The following is a 20,407-nucleotide window of genomic DNA, read 5'->3' as shown; positions in this document are numbered from 1 at the left end:
AAGAGCTTTCTTATCTACCATCATGTTGGTTTTCGCTGAATCCCTGGAGACAGTAGGGAGTGTGATTTCATTTCATCATTGTCTATCCCAAGCTCAACAGTGAACGTTGGAATCAGTTACATTGTTCACAGACATTGTTCTACAGAATGTGAGATACAGAGTACATAACTGTGAAGGAACTGATAGAGTTGAAAGAGCAGCCAGAAGGCCCAAATTGGAGTCCTGGATCTACCATTTAATGGCAGAGCCTTCTCATTTCCATGTCCTCAGTAGTTAAATAGGACAAAAATAACAATACGCACTTCTGTGGGCTGTAAAGATTCATTGAGAAAGGCTCTTAAGAGTTCTCCAGTAACATGGTTAGTATCGAGAGTCCAGCAGCATGGCTTGGTGTGTAGAGCCTTGGGCTGTCGACATGGATCAGCAGAGGGGAAGAGAGAGAGAACACTGGTGCTGCAGGAACCTGTGGAGAATGGGCCTCCCTCCTCTGGAAGAGACTGGCTTCAAGACTCCAGTTTCTTTAAGAATTCTCTCCAGGGGGATCCCTGGGTGGCTCCGCAGTTTGGCGCCTGCCTTCGGCCCAGGGTGTGACCCTGGAGTCCTGGGATCGAGTCCCACGTCAGGCTTCCTGCATGGAGCCTGCTTCTCCTCTGTGTCTCTGCGTCTCTCCCTCTATCTGTGTCTCTCATGAATAAATAAATAAAATCTTAAACAAACAAACAAACAAAACAACAACAAAAACATCTACCACGTCAGGCTTTGGTGTTTTAAAGTTGAGAAAGACAAAGTTCCTGTCCTCAACGAGCTTACCATTTAGTGGGATAATATAAGAGGCATTTATAATACATTATCTTGTTTAATCTCATAGCAACCTTGAGGGAGCTGGAAGAAATTTGCCCAAAGTGGTAAAGCCAGGCCAGGGCTAGTTTGAGAGGCAGGGAGGCCCTGTCATCAAGGTGGAAGTCCTAGTCTCCTATAGCCAACTCCTGGGTGCCTCAAGACTCAATCCTTGCTTCCAAGGGTAGTGCCTAAAGATTGGAAGGAGTTAGGAAGGTGGACACAGTGTGCGTCAATTAAGAGCTCCAACTCCAGGATCTAATGTGTCACTGCACTCATTAGCTTTGTAACCTTGACTAGATTACTGGGTATCTCTGAGCATCTATTTTTTTAAAGATTTTATTTATTTATGATGAGAGAGAGAGAGAGAGAGAGAGAGAAGAGACACAGGCAGAGGGAGAAGCAGGCTCCATGCAGGGATCTTGATGCGGGACCCAATCCCAGGTCTCCAGGATCACGTCCTGGGCCAAAGGCGGCGCTAAACCGCTGAGCCACCCAGGCGTCCGCATCAATTTTATTTGTAAAAGAATACTGTAGTGGGCATCTGTCGTTTTTACCTGCACAATATCCAGTCCTACTTTTGCTAACAGCACTCAGTTGCATTCCATCTTCCCGGTTCTCAGTAACATGGGTGGGGATGCAGGTATGTTATTCAAGCTAGCCAGGCTTTTGCTCTTTGGAAGTGAATCTTCAGTGGGATGGAATCCCACTGGTGGTCATTCATCCAGGTGAGGCCCCAGTCCCTACTCCCTGGACCAGTGGGCCTCTCTGGTTCCTGAACTTTTATGACTAGTTCTGCTTCTCTTTGTTTTGTGAGCTCCCCACCACGTCCCTCTAATAAATTCCCCTTTTTGTTTAACTTCATTATAGCAGTTTTTATTGCTTGCAATAACAAAAGAACTGTTAATTGATCCAAACACCTACCTTGTGGTGTTGGAAGGACTAAATGGTTAAGTGAAGTTTGTTAAGTGTCTAGCCCAGTCTTGAGCAGCAGAGCAAGTCATCCCTAAAGGTGGTGGCTGTAAGTTAACAGCGGGGCAAGGTACAAGGAGGTGGGGAGGGAGATTATTACTGATTTTGGTTCCACTCAAAGAAACCTTCCCCCAAGAGACAGGACAACAGAAGGGAGGGAAGTCCAGGCTATGGTATGCTCATTTATTCAAAATGTCTTTATTGAAACAGAATGATAGAGCAAGAAAGAATGAGGTCTGGGAGGATGTCTTTGGGCGCAGGATGATGCCCAGACCTAGTGATTACACTGTGGAGCTCGCTCCCTGTCCCCTGACTCTTGCCAAGGAAGTGAACACAAAGCAGCAGGGAGGAGATGGGGGTGGGGACAGCCCTCTGAGCCCTCCTTGATGGCTGGCGTGAGGTGCCTCTCAGTCTCCTGGGCAGCCCTGCCTTCCTCACCAGTCCTCCCAATCTGTTTGCCAGGGCCTTATGCCACCTTTCAGTATAAGCCAGCCTCCTGCCAGGGTGCTCAGAGGCCACTCAGAGGGCAGGGTTGGGGGTGGCAAGCAGTGGGACATGGTCACAGCGATTGGGGGGTGGCTGCCGCAGCAGGGAAGGCCGGCGGCACAGCTCCCCATCCCGGAGCACCTCGGGCAGGAGCTTGCGCTTGGTCTCCGGCAGAAGCATGATGCTGAGGATGCAGAGGAGGGCACAGGCTGCCAGCACCACATGCTGCAGGAAGGCTCCATGGCCCATGTGGAGGCGCTGAGCTGGGCCACTTAGCCCTCCAAGAGCCCCCAGTGCCATGATCAGACCCAGGCCTCGGCCCCTGGGAGAGAGGGAGGAGGTACTCAGCCTCTAGCTGTGGGCCTCACCCCAACCCTTCTCCAGCAGCCTCCCCGCCTCCCTTAGGCCCTTCCTCAGCCAGAACAGCACTGCTCTCACCGGACAGTGGTAGGGATGACTTCAGAAGCAAGAAGGGTGCTGAGGATGCCAGCAGCTTGGGAGGAGAAGAGGCCAAGGACAGAGAAGGTGGTGATGGCAGCCTCGTTCAGATCTGGAGGACCAAGGGAGGATGTGAACAGAGGTGAAGAGATCATGCTCGGTCTAGGTCCTGGCATCATCCCTTTGGCTCTCTGATCCCATGGCTCTAGCCAGGTGGGCTCTGGGCATCCACTAATTGATTGGGAGAACAGACAGGGTTGTGTGGCTGGGGGGAGGGGGGGAGGGACAGGGAAGGTGGACTGTGGAAGATCTGAGCAGGGTCTGGTCTTGGGAGGCCTATGCCAGGAGCAGTGGCTGATTCTGTCTGGAGCACCTCTGCTGGGGTTCCTTTGCTCAGCCCACACTGTGGGGAAGGGAGGATGCTCACAATCCCACAGGCCCAGCAGGACAAGGGACGCAATGCCAGTGAGGGTCATCGAGAGTAGCAGAATGCCCCGGCGGCCAAATCGGTCCACGGTGACCCCCAGGAAGACGCAGGCCAGGGCTGCTGTGCCGCTGGCTAGTAGGGAACACAGGTAGAAGTCCGAAGGGCTCCCTCCTCCTCCCACAGGCTGGTAGCAGTGGCGGATGGCATGGGCAATAAAACTGTGAGAAGGGGGTAAAACAAAGAGGAGTGTCTGAATCCCCATCCACATAGCCTTCCACTGCCCTGGCTGCCCTCTGCAGGGGTCCTTAGGCCTTCCCCACCCAGCCAGCCCCCATTCCAGCTACTGGCCTGGCCCTTGGCTCAGACACCCAGGCTCACTTGGTGAAGCCCAGGATAAGCAGATTTTTCCAGATGTTGCGGTAGTTGAGGAGGGAAGCGAAGGAAAAGGAAGATGTTGCAGGGAGAGGGCAGGTGTTCTCCAGGTCTTTGGGAAAGAGAGAGGAGCTGTCTGTTAGAAGAAACAGCTGAGAACCCAGGGTCATCCCACGTGGGTGGTGGGGACCCTGGGATGTGGCACAGATATAACCATGGAGAGGATACTATCATGTGTGCATGTGAGGTGTCTATCACCTGTAGGGACCCCTGTCTCTTACCCTGCAGGGCCTCCTGGGCCTCCTCTCCCAACATCTGCCCATGGGGCCGGTTCCGCTCAGCCAGGATCCTCAGCACGGACTGGGCCTCCTCAATCTGTCGCTTCACTATTAGCCACCTTGCAGACTCCAGAAACAGACCAGGCCAGCTAGGGACAGAGTAGGGGTGCACTCTCAGGTCTTCTGTCTCCTGATCCAGGGGTGGGAAACTCCACCTCTGAGGGGCTGGGGCTGGGAAAGGTGGGAACAAGGGGTAGTGGAGAGGAGGAAGGGTCTCCGGGCCAGAGCCAGGCTGGAGGTAGAGGTGGGAATGGCCAGACAACAGGTGGAGGATGATACTAACCCATAAAACAGGAAGAGGATGCAGGGAGCGGTGATCATGCGCTGCAGAAATCGCCAGTCCTTAGAGACAAGGGCCAGGCCCAGGAACAGGAAGTGACCCCCCACCCCCACCAACTCCCCTGCCAGGGCCACCCGAAGCCTCTGGGTTGGGTCGCACAGCTCCAGGCCTAGAGATACAGCAGGGACAGGGAGGAGACGCCAGGGGGGAAAGAGGGATGGGAGAGAGAGGGAAGGAGGGACAGAGAGCGAGGTCAGACCCTGAGTGGAGGCTGCAGCTATCACCTCCCACAGACTAACCTCAGAATGGCAAAGAGTGGAGAGACTGTTCAGTCCTCTCTCTTCTCCTGCTCAAACCTAGGAGGACTCAAGGGTCAGAGTCCCTGGTGAGTGAGTGTTCGGCATTCCTACTTTACAGTTCCTCTCACATCAGACTTTTTATCTGACCTGCATTATCAATGCTTGCCCAACCGCATACAGCTACTCAGGATTTCATTTTTCAATGAGGCACCATTCCCTGACAACAGTGATTCAAGGGCAAGGAAGGCCTTAAAGATGGGGGGGTGGGGTGGGAGGAGGGGTGTGGAGAGAAGCAAAGTCCCTGGATCCTTCAAAGGCTAGGGCAGAAAGATAGCTGAGATCCTGGACAGCTGAAATTTGGGGCTGAGAAGAGACTGAGGGGGCCCTAGGGGGGAAGTGGGAACAGCCTGTGTATACAGACAGGCAGGCATGGGCCTCAATGGAAGGACATCTGGGAAGTTGCCACTCACGCATCAGGTAGACACCAAGGTCAACTCCGGCAAGCAGAAAGCCCAGGAGGAATCGGAGGGCCATGACACCTGTGGAGGAGCCTGCGGCAGCCCCTCCCACTCCACAGGGCCCCACCAGCCCCAAAGTCAGCAGCACAATCCCTCGACGGCCGAACCTGGAAAGTGGGAAGGGCCTCTGGTCACCCAGACTCCCTGGAAAAAGAGTTGCCGGGTAGGGCCCAGCTGCCCACTTCAAAGCTGGAGGTATGAGGATGAGGCCCCGGGGTAAAAAGTTGGACTGGGGCTGGAGAAGATGGGAAGGGATGGGGACCATGGGTAACTGATGTCTGGCTACTGGGCACTGGAGTGTAGCTCTGTAGCTATGTAGGGGATTGACTCTTGTGGATGAGGCTGTTGGTCAGAGACGAGAGCATGGAAGTGAGACCAGCCATTAAAGGAGATTAGATATTGCTTGGGGGACATGGAACCAGTGATCCTTGGGGATAGAGCTATTGGCCATTGGAGATAGAACTTGTCTTGCTCAGACTGGTCAGAGGAGATGAAGTCATTGATATATGGAGTTGGAACTATAGATCTAGGAAGGCGAGGTCATTGGCTACTTATACATGGGGATAGTATTAGTCAGTGAAGACACAGCTATTGACCTTAGGGGACTGAATAATTGATTTGGGGGGATGAGGCCATTGTTACATGGGTTGGTTTATGGGTCATTTAATCCATACAGATGTCAGTGGGGATGGGGTCACTTGCCAGAAGATCCACTGATCCATGAGAATAGAACTATTTGTTAACCCATGGGGTAAAACTATTGATCAATGGGGATGATCATTAATCTTTGAAGATTGGACAAATGATCTTTGGGGATAAGGCAATTGATTCATGAAGTGGGGACATTAGTTCTTGGGTGGATGGGGCTATTGGTCAATGAGGAATGAATCTACGGGGATATAAATCCACAAGGATAATCAATAAGCTGGCAGTGAGACCAGGAAAGCTGAGACTATTGGTCAGCAATGGTGCTTACTGACTATGAGTCAATGAGGACAGGGCTACTGATCCTTGGAGGCTGAGCTACTGATCTTTGAGAATAGGACCACTGATCTGTAGGGATGAAGATAGGGGTCACTGATCATTGAGAAGGGGGGCTGATCCTTGAGAGTGAAGCTACTGCTCCAATACAATGGGGTCATTTTTCCATGGAGATGAACTTATTGGTTAATGAAGCTAAGGCTACCGAATTTAGGAGACTGAATTATTGGTTTTTGGGGATGAGGGTATTATTCCATAGGAATGATGCTCTTGGTCTGTGGGAATGAGACCAGTAATGCATGATGAGAATGGGCTGTTGACGTGTGGGTTTAGGAACATTTTTCCAACAGGTGTGTGGCTATTGGGCAGTGAAGGCATATTGATTTTGGGATTATTGAATGTTGTGTTGCCTTTGACCTATGGGAGTTGAGCTATTAATCCATTTGGATGGGACTGTAGATGGATGGAGATGAGTCTAATAATCCATGATGATGGTCAGTGGAGATGGAGCACCTGGTCAGTGGATGGTATCAGGAACCACAGGAATTGGGAGTTTTGATCCCAGGGGAGAGCTACTGGTTGGCAGGGATAAGTTGTTGGTCTTTGAGATAAGGCCATTGATTCATGCGAATTGGGCTTTTGATCTGAGAGGATCTAAGAGCATTGAAGACCATGAGGATGAGACTATTAATCTCTTGGGGGGGGGTACTATTATGATTATTGGTCTTTGGGGTGGAGTCATTTGTAGTGTTGAACTATATAGGTCAGTGGGAATGCGGCTTTTGATATTTAGGAATTAGCATACTGATCTGTAGGAATAACACCGTTAAGATGAAGCCCATTGTGTAGATGGGGCTATTACTGGGGATGAGTCTATGAATCTATGAGGGTACAGAGGGAGGTGGTTAGTGATGACAGGGACAATAAAGGATGAGCTAGGACTTTTGATCTGTAAAGGTAGGAGTTTTAGTCAGTGGGGATGGGGCTGTCATCTTTGGAGATGAGCCACTGATCCATGGATATGGGGATGGCTAATGGGTGGTATTATTCTCTTGTGCGGAAGAGGTATGGAAGGAGTATTTCTTGATGGGGAGTGAAGTGAAGGTGAGACAGGGCTGGGGCTGCAGATCATTAAACAGAAGAAGTCCAGAAGACTGCAGAGTCCAGTGAATCCTCTTCGGCCTCCTGCTAAGGCCACCTGCCTGGGCTAGCCACCCTAGCATCCCCTTCTCTCTACTCGCCCTGTCCCCACAGCAGCCCTCACCTGTCCGCAGGGTAGCCCAGGAACAGATAGCCGGAGGCAAAGCCCAGGATGAAGAGGATCTGCTCCAGGATCACCTGCCAGCCCAGGTCACACACTAGATCCCACTGGGGTTGTGAGAGGGATATAGCCGGCGTCAGGCCCTATGCTCCCCTCTCTTGGCCCACCCCCACACCCGCGGCCCGGCAGGCCGCCTCACCTGGCCGATGGCGTTGGTGGTGAGCACCGGCAACCCGTTATAGTCCCAGTCCTTGAGACAATGGTTGAAGTCCGGTGGGGCAAAGCCGCTGCACGAGGGGTCCGTACTGGTGACGACGCGGCTGGCAGCGCTGGCTGCTAGGGCCGCGCTGGTGACGCTGACGCCGCTGGCGTTGGGGGTCTGCTCCCAGCCAGAGGCGTTGGGGGCAAAGCCCCCGTAGTGGCAATGCAGTGGGGGCGCCAGGGTGAAGATGGGGTCCGAGGCCAGGCCCAGCGCCACGAAGAGCACGGGCAAGCAGCAGAGGCCGAGCTGCAGCTGCTGGCCGCCGCCCAGCGCCCCCACCTGGGCGAGCAGCGCTTCAAAGCTGAGGGGGCCGGGGGGCACGGCCAGCGACAGGCTGCTGCCCAGGCCGTCGCCGCCCGCGTCGCCCTCCCCCTCCCGCTCGCGCTCGCGCTCCCGCTCACCCTGCAGCTGCTCCGTGGGCACCGCATCTCCGAGGGTCCCGACCTGCTGGGGGGCGGGGGGCAGAAGGGTGAAGCGGAGAAGCGGGGAAAGCCGCAGAGCAAGGGAGGAGGGCGGGCGCGAAGCAGGCGTCGGGGGCGGGGGGCGCGCGGGAGCAGGATGCCAGGCGCTGGGCGCGGGCGCGGGAGGGGGGGGTGATGGCGTAGCCCCCAGGGCGCGGGCACTTACTCCGTTGGAGCTGGGGGTGATCTCTACAGTGCTGTCGATTTTGCTGCCGCCCCCGCCATTGGGCTCGGGGGTCCCGGTGGCCACCCGGGGAGCCAGCTTGCCGACTGCAGGGGCCCCGCCGGCCCTCACCGAAAGGATGCGCTGTCCTCTGGCCCAGTGGGGCGCCGGATGCGCGGTCAGAGGCCGGAGAGACCCCGCTCCGCAGCTCTGCAGCCGCGGGCGCCTCCTTCGTCTCTGCGATCTCTGCGCTGCTTTCCCCTCCCCTTCCTCCAGACTCTCCTCCCCTTCCCACGTCAGCAGAACCTTCGGTCCAGACTCTTCGTCAGAGGGAGGAAGGGGGGCCAGGGCCCAGGGGCTCTGTCTCTGTTCCCTGGGTCTGCAGGTCATTGCGGTAAAAAGGAAAGAAAGCTGAAGGATAGCAGCTATCCAGGCAGTTGCCAGAGATTCCATCTTTGCTTCCACTTCCTCCTCATCCATCCATCCATCTTCCCATCCATCCTCTCATTGTCAGTAAAATTTATTAAGTGTCTATTATGTGCCTGGCCTTGTGCTAGGCTTTGGGGGATGACAGGATGGACAAGGCCACCTTGGAGTAGCTTACTTGGGAGACAGCTGTGTGTACTGGCATCTACAGTTCAGGGTATGCACACGGAGGGCTGGGTTGGGCCCTGTACGCAGCCCTGGCTGCCATTCTCTAAATAAGACTGCCCTACCCCCACCTCGGTTGAGTCTTTGTCATTTCTCAACATCATTTGGCACTGGTTTTTTTTTTTGTTGTTGTTGTTGTTTGTTTTGTTTTTCATTTGGCACTGTTGACCACCCTTTCCTCTAAACACTTTCTTTTTTGGCTACTAAATCTCACACATTCATCCTGTTTCTCTAGCTCTTCTTTTCTCCACGGCAGGCTCGTCCTCCTCTTCACCATCATTCAGGGTCTGCAATCCTGAGGCTTGGTCCTGGGTCCCCCTTTCATTTCACCTTGAAATCTCACCCATGCCCATGGCCTCATTCACCCCTGATACAAACGATACAAATCTGATCTCCAGCTCCCACCTCTCTTCTGAGCACCGGATCTCTGAACCTTGGTTGACTCACAGGGACCTCAAACTCAATATATCCAAGACCAAACTTACGCTCTTCCCCCTGTAACATGGCAGTCTTCTAGTGCTTCTTTCCCCCCAGGGAATGGTACCCTCATCACTCAACTGTGGCCAGGTGCTCAGGTGACAGCCCTTATGATGCCTCCTCCTTACCCCCATGTCAAATCCTTTACAAAATCCATTTTATTTTCTACAAGTTCTCAGATACTCTGCTTCTCTACATCACTACCACCACTAGTCAAGCTACCTGTTGCCCAGGACTCTTGAGCCTCCTAACTGGTGTTCTGCATCTGCTTCATTTCCGCCCCCTTCCCCATCTGTATTTCTAGTGCAGATGGAGTGATTTTCAAAATGCAGATCTATTCACCTCCCTTTTCTGCTTAACAGACTTCAATGGCTTCTCCTCCTCAACAAGGTAAATGCTAATATTCCAGAAGCCTCACATATGGTTCTACATGCTGGATCCCATACTCCCTGGTGCTCCACCTTGCTTCTCTCCCCAGACTGCACTCATTACACTGGCCTTCTTTCATTCAGTTTTCCCAATGCCACAGGGCATTTGCACAACTTGGTCCTTATGCCTTGAAGGTTTCTCCTCCCTTAGTCAAGTTCTCATCCTTCAGCTCAAGCATACCCACCTCAGAGCCTTCCCTAACCCCTAGAATTGCTACTCAGAGTGATTTACAGACCAGTGCTCCCATGTCATCCAAGAGCTTGTTAGAAATGCAGAATCCAAGCCCTTGAATCATAATCTTCCTTTTAACCAGATCCCTAGGTATATGTACATTCAAGTTAAAGACACACTTCTCTAAAAGATTTAATATCTATTAGGTATTTAATATCTATTTTCTAGTCTAAGGTTAAGGACTAGAAAGGGGTGTCCTGTTAGTCTCAGCCGGGAAATCGATTGCCTCTTCTCTCCACTGCACAATACACTTCCAATTTGTCTCCTCTGTTCAGATATTTTCCAAATACGGGAGCTCTAATATGTTAAGCAGCTTCCCACTGCTCCCCTACCCCAAATCATTTCAGTATCTCCTTAGGATTTATTTTGGTGCTGTCACAGCCAACATTCCTTGGGTATTTGTCTGTGTCCTTGTGTCTGTCCTGGAATTATTATTTTTAAAAATATTTTATTTATTCACGAGACACACATGGAGAGGCAGACACAGGCAGAGGGAGAATAAGGCTCCCCACAGGGAGCCCCGATGCAGGACTTGATCCCGGGACTCCAGGGATCAACCACTGACCCACCCAGGCATCCTTGTCCTGGAGTTATACATAATAAACTTTATGTGGCACTGGGCCATTTACAGGCATTTTATTGTTATGGCCTCACAATCCTGTGAGACCATTATGATCATCCTCTTATTAAAGATAAAGCCTGGACTCAAAGGGACTGACAAGATTTACTTGCAGATAGGCACAAGGCAGATCTGGGGCTTGCATTGAAACCTCTATTTCCAGGTTGATCTCTTGACATTCTTTTTGGGAGATGATGAAAAATAGCCCTGATATAAAATCTTCAACACCCAAGGGTAAGTTTGGGTGACCCCAGAATCTGGAAGTGAATTTTCTTTGAGTGAAATGAGAAAGAAGGAACCCAAAATGGAGAAGGCAAATGCATAGAGTGGGGCAAGAGACTCAGATTGTGATTGAAGTTTGGGGTGCCTCTAATCCAGTCACAGTCACAGTGCCAAGGTGTCTGGGGAAAGCACAAATGAAGCAATGGATCGGTGGCTTGGACTTCTTCCAGTGGAAGTGCCTGGAGTGATCTTCCATCTAAGCCATGGCTTGTCAATTTCACCAAAGCTTGAGGACTATGGACTAATGACACATTGCATTCATTTGGCCCCTCACCTCCTCCAGAAGGATGGTCAGCAGGAGGACTGGGAAGGGGGATTCAAGGGGCCAGACCTTCTTGGGTTAACATAAGAGAGGGCACCCATAAGGAGAGGTTAGCCAGCAGCACTTTCCAGTTGGCCAGAGTGCTCCTGTGGCGCTAAGCTGAAGACAGACCTCACTGGGGTGATCTCTTCAGCATGGCACCTTTCAAGGTTCTCGTGAGGCCAATCTCTCCACACGTGCACCTCTCTAATGATATCGTGTGATGATGAAGTCTTGGGGGAAAGGCCACCAGTCAGTAATCAGTGTCTGCCTTCTGGGAATGCTGGTTCTCAGACTCTCTTTGGGGCTCTTATCCCTGGGCCCTCAGCTATCACCTCTCAACCATCCTGTCCAAAGTCTCCTTCAACAGCCTCTCCCTCAACCAGTTAGTCCCTCACATCACCCTGTTTATTTTGTTATTTACTTATTTTAACTGACTCGGTTATATTCACCCCACTCCACAATGTACCCTCAGGACTGTGCTCGGCACATCATGGGAGCTGAAGCCCGCCGAATGAATAGTTGTTGAAAATAAGAGCAAAACCTCCCCCCAAACCCAAGGACATTCTGTCCACAGTGTGTGTCCTGTAGGTTTGGCCAAGGGGCATCAGGCCCGGCCCCTTCCCCAAGCACCCAAGAAGCAGAATCAGAGAACCAGAGAGCAGGGCTTACTGAGGCCCCACTCCGTCCTGCCTCCTGGGGGGAGGAGCCCTCGGGCCTCTCCCAGACCTCCACCTTCTGCGCAGTCAACGTCCTGCCCTCAGCCTCAGCTAACAGTGAGGTGCTGATGTTTTAGAGCCAAGAACCAGGACAAGACAGGGGTTCCAAGTGACCCAAGGTTTCAGTCACCTGATTTCTGTGGGGCCAAGTTTCCAGAGGTGGGTGGCAGTGTTGTGACCAAGAACCTCCACCCCAGGCCGAGGGAAGAGACCAGTTCCTCCCTGCCCCAAAGGGCCCGGCACCTGCCCCTGACAAAGCAGGGAATAATATTAAATATAAATAATTTATACAAAACGGCTCGTACAAAAAGCTGCGGGAGGGGGAGGGACATCTCTGTGAGAGACTGAGAAGACCGGAAAGATGGCCCCACCTCTCCTGGTCCCTAAAACAGAGCTCTCTGGCTGCCCAAGGCCCAAAAGGGGTAGGCAGGAGAGGGGCAGAGCAGGGCCGAGGGGCCCTCACGGGGCCAGGCTGGAGAGCAGAGTGGTGAATTGCAAGGCCTGCCCGGCCAGCTCTGCCACGCGCTGTGCCATTTCTTGGGCCGCAGGGTGGGACGGGTAGCCCAGGGCGGCCCCCTTGACAGCCAGCACGGCGGCCCGCAATGCCTGGCCCAGCGCCGTACCTGCAGCCCCAACCTGCGCTCGCAGAGGGGCGGAGGCTGCCAGCCGGCCCAAAGTGTCCCCAACAAACACCAGGCGGTGAGCGGCCACCACTACCCGCTTGCCATGGGGCACGAAGAGGCGTGGGGGCTGGTTGGCCTGGGTGCTGGCCATCAGGGCCGCCACGGCTGCCTGCAGTGCTGAGTAGTGGCTCTGGCACTGCCCTGCGTAGAAGTGCAGGAGCTGCAGGTCTCCGGTGGGCAGATCCAGTGGCTCCCCTGGGGACAGGGCCTCCTGAGGGTGAGAGGAGTGGTGGTGGGCAGGTTCTCAATAGTGCTACTTTTACAATCGCTTCCTCCCTCCCCCCTCCTCCCCCCTCCTCCCCCCTTCCCTTCCTTTGCTCCTCATTCCTTCTTTTTTACCTGGGCTCTTCCCTCTGCCCATCAGAAAATCTAAATTCTCATTGCCAGTGGCAGAAAGTGCCCGGAGTCAATGTCAGATCAATCTGGATTCAAACTATTGCCAACAAATCTCTGAACTTGTTTCCTTATCTCTAAAATGGGGAGGGGTCCAGTATCAACATAACATGAACCACATGTGTAATAAAATTTTTTCTAGTAGCCATGTTAAAAAAAGTAAAAAGATCTAACTCCAGATATAAAAAGTGTTATAATTTCAACATGTAATCAATATAAAAATTACTGACTTTTTTTCATACTAAGTCTGCAAAATCTGATGTGTGGTTTCTATTTACAGGGCCTTTCAATTCAGACAAGCCACATTTCCAGTGCTCAATAGCTGTGTGTGGCCAGCGGCCGCCCATATTGAGTAGTCAGTTCTAGTCTCCGCCTCCCATGGCTGCAGGGCAGTTAATGCCACGGGTTGAACGGGCCTAGAACAGAACTAGAACAGAACGTGGCACACCACGAGCACTGTACGGGTACTAACGGTGGCTGTGATTAGTGCTGACACATGCGATGCACTTGGCACAGGGTCTGCACTTGGTAACTACTCGATAAACCGTAGCTACTATACTTAGGACCATTCTAGACAGTCCAGGAGACCACCTCACTTTTCCCAAGGCCCAGAGAGATTAACTGGTGACTTCAGGGCTCCTGGCTTCTTACTGGTGGAGCTGGGATTAGAAGCCAGGTCTCTTAGGAACCCAGGAATTCAGTTGGAAGGAGCCTCGGAAGGCCCCCCGCCCAGCTCTGACCCACAGTCCAAAATTCTCTCTGCTTCCCTGGCTGCTTGGTTTTCTAATTCCTCTCCAACACATTCTTTCCCCGCTTTCTGAATTCCTGATATCCTTTCCCAGGTTCCAGGTCCTTCCTGCTGAATTCTCACTCTTCTCAACTGCAGCTCTGCCTCACTGAGTTCTTATCCCCATCCTAATCTCTCTCCCTGGCTGGTTCCTCCTCCCTGTCCCCCTTCTCCAGGGCCATCTGCACAGGGTTACCTGCTGCTCTGGTGGCCCCCTCTCCAGCAGTTCAGGATCCCCTGGGAAGGCTTTATCCAGGGGCCTAGATCCCTGAGCTTTATCCATGCCCTGTGGGAGGGATCAGGGTCTCAGTGCAGGGGTGGAGGAGCAGGGCAGGTGGCCCCCAATCTTATTCCTGCCCCTCCCCTCCCTTCCCCAGGTCTCTCCCGCCATCAGAGGTTGCAGTCCCTTGAGAGTGGAGTTCTGGTGGGAGGGTCAAATGGCTTGCGGACCTCAGGCTGGGTTTAGGAGTGTGGCCCTGGTACAAGTGATGGGGCCTAGTACTGGGGTCCCAGGGCATAGGGTGAAGGGCTAGTGGAGAGAGGAAGGAGGAAAGAAAGGGAGGGTCCCTCTGGGCGCCATGCCTCCTCACTCCTCCCTCTGGTTATCTTGGGGTCATTTCTGGTGGGGCTGGTGGGAGATGAGCTCACCTTCAGGTGGACATAGTCGTACTCCTCAGCCATCGGGATGCCCTCATACTCATTGCGGTGTCCTGCTGGATCGTCCTCTACCTCCTCACTCATTGGATCCCCCTCAGCCTTGGGGCCCCCATAGCCAGGCAGGCGGGGTGGGGGTGGGGGTAGAGGCCGGTCCTGGATGCTGCCTTTCCGGCCCGGTGCAGGAGATGGAGCTGGGGAAGGGCTGGGGGCCTCAGAGACAGGCAGGGCAGGCAGAGGGCGACGGGACAAGCTCTCAGCTGAGGGTAAGCGGGGCCTGTGTGGGAGTGGGGGGCTTCTGGCCAGAAGCAGGGCCAAGGTGTCCAGGTCATTGGAGGCCGAGGCTCCTGGGGGCTCTGGAGAAGGAGGTGCCTCTGGCCCCAGCAGGGGCACATCGTAGATGCCCTCATCAGTGCCTCCACGTTCCCCATCTGCTAGCAGTTCCTCTGGCGCTTCGTACAGATTGAGCACGGCTGATGCCCGTTTCAGGTTGGAAGGGGCAGCATAGAGGGGGGGCTCTGGTTCCCGGCCCCACTCCCACTCCAGATCCGGTTCCAGCTCTGATGGTGGCTTTGGGGCCAAAGGCACATCATAGGGAGCTTCATCCTCTCCAGGTGACTGCGGGGCAACCAGGGCCAGAGGGCGTGTAAAGGAGGCAGGGGAGTCATAGGGACCACTGGAGGGAACTCGGAGGGCAGCGGGGGGCACGTCATAGACCTGGAGAGGGAGCAGAGTCACCGGTTATCCTCAGACTCAGCACTGGATGCCCACGGAGCCCTCAGTTCCCTGCCCAACACACACGTGGACACCCAGCCCTCACCTCCAAGGCATCTCCGGGGGCAGCCGGTTGGGTCCCACTCCCTCTGGGGACCTTGTAGATGGGATCAGGGGAGGGCAGGCAGGGTCCGGCTGGTGGTCCTAAGGTAGGACAGAGCCGAGCTGGGGGTGGCACCACATATACCTGGGAGGTCAAGGCAAATGGGTGGATCAGGAGTGGAGACCAGGGAAGCAGATAATGTATGCCTTAGAGGAGCTTACACCCCCTTCCAGCTCCCACCCTGTACCAATGGGGAAGGGTTGGCAAGCAGGTTTCACACGGCACAGGATCCGTGAAGAGCTGTGGTTTCAGGGATCACCCTGCCCCACTTCGCTGCAGGTACCAGTGGAAGGGAATGGGACTCTTCTGGCTTGGGGTTGGTAGGGCTCTAGCTCTCACCTCCTGGTCCTCATTGCCATGCTCTGGGGCTGGATATGGTGAGCCAGGCTGGGCTGGGGGCACCTGGGTGAGGCTGGGCTGGGGTGCTGTGCCAGCAGGAAGGAGCTTCACTCTGTTGGCGGGCACAATGCCCTGTTGGCCATGCAGAGAGCAGAGGCACCAGCCGTCTAGACCACCAGCGCCCTCCCTCTGCAGTACCCGTAGAACGTCCCCTCGGCGAAAGGACAGCTCCTGGGGGGACTCAGCGGTGTTGTCGTAGAGTGCCCGGGCCAGCTGGGCCTGGTGGGTGAAGTGGAAGTGGGGAGAGGGGTCTCACACATGTATCAGGTCATCAGGTCCTGTGCTCAAAATATTACAGAGCTCCCCATTTCCCTCAAGCTAAAAATCTAAACTCCTGACTCAGCTCTTCGTGACTGGGTCCTGCCTTGTCTCCAGCTTCATCCCCTGTACTCTTCCTTTCTATTCCCTGAGTTAGAGAAATCCTTTCCCACTTCAGGGCCTTTGCACTTGTGGTTTCCTTGGCCCAGAATGCTCTTGCTCTGACTCATCACCTGACTGGTCCCTTTTCATCCTGTAGTTTTGCTTAAGTGTTTCCTTCTCCAAGAGGTCTTTTCTTCCCTCTTCTCCCCACCCCATTCTGTGTCAGTCTCCACCATTGTTTTCTTCCATCATACTTCATACTATTTGCCTATTTCGTTTCTTATGTTTCTTCCCTTTCCCTGTAAGCTCTGGGAGAACAGGGATGGCTATACTCGTAAGCCCCTACAAAAAGGCTTCACCTGGAATTGGGCCTCAATGAACCTATGTCAAGTGAATTTCCTCCAAGGCCACGAGAAAGCCCTGAGAAGGCCCACCTCCGTCACATTCCCTGTTTTCCAGGCAGCATCTCCCCACCCCTGTCCCTGCCCCAAGCAGGTTAGACTGAGTGACAGCAGAGACCCACCAATTTGAGAGAGCCTGGGAAAAACCCAACACAGATAGTGCCTCGGCAGAAAAAGGAAGAAAAGAAAAACTGAAGCAATTGTTTTATTCTCAGTCTTAGCAAATAAGGTTCTATCAGAGGAAGCTGAAGTTACCATGGAGAGGAGAAGAGTATACATGCTACTGTGTGTGTGTCTGTGTGTGTATAGATGGGTAGCTAGCAGGCCAAGAGCAAACATTTATCAGCCTGTTGCCAGTTGTGTCTGGTAGGGACATCTAAGCTTTGTTGCTTCGAGAGTCACCTGCTCAGGTGGTTAGTCACAGATATCAAGTGCAAATTATGTGTCCAGACACTGCAAGTCTTTATGCTAATCATCTCATTTAATCTCAAAACATCCTTATGAAGAAGGAGCCATCATTATCCCCATTTGAAAAGGCTAGGACAGAGAGGGTAGGACTCTGCCCGCAACAGAGAGTGGGTGCTGCTGGTGGAGGTGACCTGAACCTCAGGCTGTCTGACCCCAGAGCCCACGCTCTCAAACCCCGCCCCTGCCCCACTGCCTCTCCAAGATCACAAACAGGAGGTTCTACTTTTTTTCTTCTGTTAGTAACTTAACCACTTGGTTAAGTATAGTCCATGACTCAAACATGACTCAAGCGCATATGAAGTCTTCATTATACCTAATTTTGCTTTGTCAGTCACCCCTCATAGGGCTCTGGTTCCATGTTGTCCTTTGGTAGAAAAACTTACACCACTCATAGCATCAAAAAAATATTCTGGTTTGATTATGCTTGCTAAGTGACTGCGCCAACTGGCAGGATTCCAGGCAGTGATGGTGGAGAGCAAGTGGTTAGGCGTCACTGAGCAGGTAATCCATGTTAGCTGACGAATTCAGGAAAACATCTCAAGCTAAAGATCTCTAGCAGGCTGCATTTGGCCCCCAAGGCCCTGGAGAGGAGGCCCTGCTCAGCCAGCATGAGTACATGTTCCTCTTAATTGGCATTTCCCTGGGGTGGAAAGGTGGTTCAGCCCTTATGGTGTGGGGATTTTAACAACAAACTGGCTTTTCCTTTCGCCTGGTTCCAAACTCATCAAACCATTTTCTGAGTATATTTTGGATTCTGAAAGGATATTGTCCCACAGAAAGAAAACATGCTAACCAGATGGCACAAATTTCTGGTTAGTTCAGCACTTTTCTAATTGCAAATTAGAAATTAGTGCTTTGGGGGGCTCCTGGGTGGCTCAGTGGGTTAAGCGTCTGTCTTCGGCTCTGGTCGTGATCTCAAGGTCCTGGGAAAGAACCCTGCATTGCATTGTCTCCCTGCTCATCGGGAAGTCTTCTCCTCCCTCTCCCTCTGCCCGTGCCTCTACTCCTGCTCTCTCTCTCAAATAAATAAATAAATAATTTTAAAAGAAGAAGAAGTAGTAGTAGTAGTGGAAGAAGAAGAAATAATTAGTGCTTTGGATTAGGCAGGGGGACTCAGACCCGGGGCTGAGTCCTGGCTCTTTTTCTAGCTGGGTGACTTTGGGCAGGTTGTTTGACCTTCCCAAGCCTTGGTTTCCTGCTTTGTAGAATTCCATGGCCATATCCAAATATCCATTTCTGGATAATAACAGCACTATCCTTACAGGATTGTCTCGAGGACTGGAAGAGATAATGCATCAAACAACCAGGACAAAGCTTAGGGCCAGCACAGAGGCCAGCACATATTCAATAAATATTAGCTGTTATTAGGATCCTAAGTCTGATTAGCATAAATGCCACCCCCACCTCTAGGTAAAAAGAAAACTCCTCCTCCTGGGACTACAAAGCCAACCAGCGGACCAGCTAGCTCCTGAGCCAGCATCTTTCCATCAGAGTACCCCCACTATTTTCAGGACCCCCCCCCCCCAGGCTCTGAGTGAAGATCTTCTCACCATCATACCGATTGAGATATGAGTCCAAAGGAGTTTGGTCTTAGAGGGAGTGAAAAACTGAACTTGCCCTTGAGAGGTATGGGAGGATGTCTGGAGCCAAGCTTCTCGGCTTGCCAGCCTCATAGTGCTCCTTCCCAGAGTCCCCATTAGGAGGGGACCAGAGAGTAAGCGGCAGCCTTACATTCCCGGGGAATCACAGGGTCTAGGGAAGGGTGGAGAGGGGACAGAATTGCTTGGATCCAGACTATAAGGCATGCTGGACAGAAAGAGGTGGGGCTGTGTGGAGAGCTCCTCCTTGTGTTAAGGTTTGAATTCCCTCCAGTGGGGCCAAACCTCTGAGTCAAGCAAGGAACCCAAGCCAGTGTTGCTGATAGACTGATTGATGATGGGTGTGGCCACCTCTGCTCTACCCCCTCCTCAGGGACCCAGCTGAGGGAGTGGCTGCCTTAACTGGGGGGTGGCGTTGGGCCTGACACTCTCTGGGAGGCCTCCTCCCACTGTCCCATCATGCCAGCTGCCTCCTCCCTTTGTCCCCAGAAAGTGGCCAGAGGCTGGCTGACATCACCTTTCCTCCTCCCTCTATTTTCTCTCTCTCTCCCAGCCTAATCTCCCTCTTTTGCTCTATTTCCCCCCTTCCCTCCATCCTTCCCCTAGAGAAGGGCCTCTTTGGCCTCTCCCACTCTCCTGGAACCACCGCTGTTCCTTCAGCCCCCTCCCAAACTTTTCCTTGCCTCCCAGTCACAAGCCCCTGCCAACCACCGGTAGCCATCTGTTCCCTCCCATGAAACAGCAGACGGGACTGGGGCTGGGCTTGCTCCCTCCCCTCCATCCAGGGGTAGCCTCTAGAAAGAAAAAGAGGAGAATGGGGAGGAGGAGGGGAGAAGGTGGAACCTAGACCCAGAAGGAGTTAGGGATGGAGAGGGAGAAACGGAAACAAAAGTGGGGGTGAGGGGAGGACACAGCCTTTCGGAGAAGGGCCCAGGCAAAGAGACAAAGCGAAGGCAGAAATAAAAAGTGACAGGAGTGCAGGGCAGACCGTGAGGGCCCAAGGCCTGCAGCCTCCTCAGCCCGGTGGACTCACCGACGTGGCTGCGGCCATGGCCTTGGCCTCCCGCGCGGCCTGCTCCAGGCCGAGCTCGGTTTCGCTGACTTCAGCAGCGGCCGCCCCGGACCGTGGAGGCGGCCCCCGGCTGCGGCGCCTGAGTCGTGGCCTCCGCGGAGGTTGGAGGAGGAGAAAGAAAACCCACAAAACTCCCCAAATGGGAGGCAGCTCGGCAGGGCAGGAGGAGGAGCGGGGCGGGCCGGGGCGTCGCTGCGGGACCTCATCCAAGGGCGCGCGCTCCGTGCCGTCCCGGGGGCCGCGGGGTGGGCCAGGCCCCCGGAGCCGCGTGCCCTAGGCCGCGGTCGGCCCCCGGGGCCGCATGGGCGAAGGCTCCCTCTCGGGGCCGCGCTCGACGCCTCGCAGGGCCGCCCGGGGCCGCCCCGAGCGCTGGGAGAAGCCGCCGGGGCGGTTGGGCCGGACGGGCGAGTTCAGGGGCCAGCCCTCCCCCCCGGGGGCCGCTGCGGGGAGCGGGGCTCCCAGGGCCGCGGTCGGGGCGGCCCGGGGCCCTGCGGCGGCCCGGCTGCGAGGGGGTGGGGCGGGCGCGCCCCGAGACGTTCGCCCCTTTTCCGACTCGCCCAGGTTGGCACCCAAGGCCCCGGGGCGCGTGGCCGTTGGGCGGCGGCGCCCAAGTGGCTGCGCTCGGCCCAGACGCTCGCACCCCCGGCGGCCGGGCAGGGTCACCCTCACGCACGCTCGCCCTCCGCTCGCCCGCGGCTCTGGGGCGCCGCGACGGAACCTCGCCGCCCGCGCGCCGCCGCCCCCGGCCCGCCCGCGCACCCTCCGCAGGGCCCCTCGGCGCGCCCCGGAGCTCGGGGCAGCTCCCACGATCTCTGGGGACGGAGAGAAAGGCCACAAAGCAAAAGCAGCAGCAAAGAGAAGGCGAAGGAGCAGGAGCCGGGGTCCTGTGGACTCGCCTGGAGGGGGGCGGG

General features: G+C 54.3%; 2 protein-coding genes across 7 annotated transcripts; both read right to left on the bottom strand.

The window, feature by feature from the left end:
- Positions 1–1,983: 1,983 nt before the first annotated feature.
- Positions 1,984–9,928, bottom strand: SLC22A17 (solute carrier family 22 member 17). Of its 3 annotated transcripts, none has more exons than XM_055309122.1 (10): positions 8,099–9,928; positions 7,409–7,918; positions 7,213–7,316; positions 4,920–5,074; positions 4,154–4,319; positions 3,814–3,959; positions 3,539–3,644; positions 3,161–3,378; positions 2,734–2,845; positions 1,984–2,617 (listed from the first exon to the last, which is right to left on the bottom strand). In XM_055309122.1, exons 1-10 carry the CDS (start codon positions 8,573–8,575, stop codon positions 2,329–2,331), a joined length of 2,283 nt encoding a protein of 760 aa, XP_055165097.1. In that variant the 5' UTR covers positions 8,576–9,928; the 3' UTR covers positions 1,984–2,328. The 3 variants fall into 3 exon arrangements, with proteins under 3 accessions (XP_055165097.1, XP_055165098.1, XP_055165099.1); XM_055309123.1 differs by having other exon boundaries at positions 7,409–7,915; XM_055309124.1 differs by lacking the exons at positions 7,213–7,316; positions 7,409–7,918; positions 8,099–9,928 and having other exon boundaries at positions 4,154–4,194; positions 4,920–5,009.
- Positions 9,929–10,014: 86 nt separating this feature from the next.
- On the bottom strand, positions 10,015–20,200 carry EFS (embryonal Fyn-associated substrate). 4 transcript variants are annotated; one of them, XM_055309125.1, is made up of 7 exons: positions 19,458–20,200; positions 15,736–15,816; positions 15,538–15,649; positions 15,142–15,282; positions 14,316–15,038; positions 13,864–13,953; positions 10,015–12,698 (listed from the first exon to the last, which is right to left on the bottom strand). In XM_055309125.1, the coding sequence occupies exons 1-7, from the start codon at positions 19,700–19,702 to the stop codon at positions 12,264–12,266; spliced, it is 1,827 nt and encodes a 608-aa protein (XP_055165100.1). In that variant the 5' UTR covers positions 19,703–20,200; the 3' UTR covers positions 10,015–12,263. The 4 variants fall into 4 exon arrangements, with proteins under 4 accessions (XP_055165100.1, XP_055165101.1, XP_055165102.1 ...); XM_055309126.1 differs by lacking the exon at positions 15,736–15,816 and having other exon boundaries at positions 19,458–20,198; XM_055309127.1 differs by having other exon boundaries at positions 15,538–15,816; positions 19,458–19,606.
- Between the last annotated feature and the right edge of the window lie 207 nt (positions 20,201–20,407).

The sequence above is a fragment of the Nyctereutes procyonoides genome, unplaced genomic scaffold (genome assembly GCF_905146905.1).
Source record: "Nyctereutes procyonoides isolate TBG_1078 unplaced genomic scaffold, NYPRO_anot_genome, whole genome shotgun sequence".
Lineage (NCBI taxonomy): Eukaryota > Metazoa > Chordata > Mammalia > Carnivora > Canidae > Nyctereutes > Nyctereutes procyonoides.
This window is presented reverse-complemented; position numbering and strand designations above follow the sequence as displayed.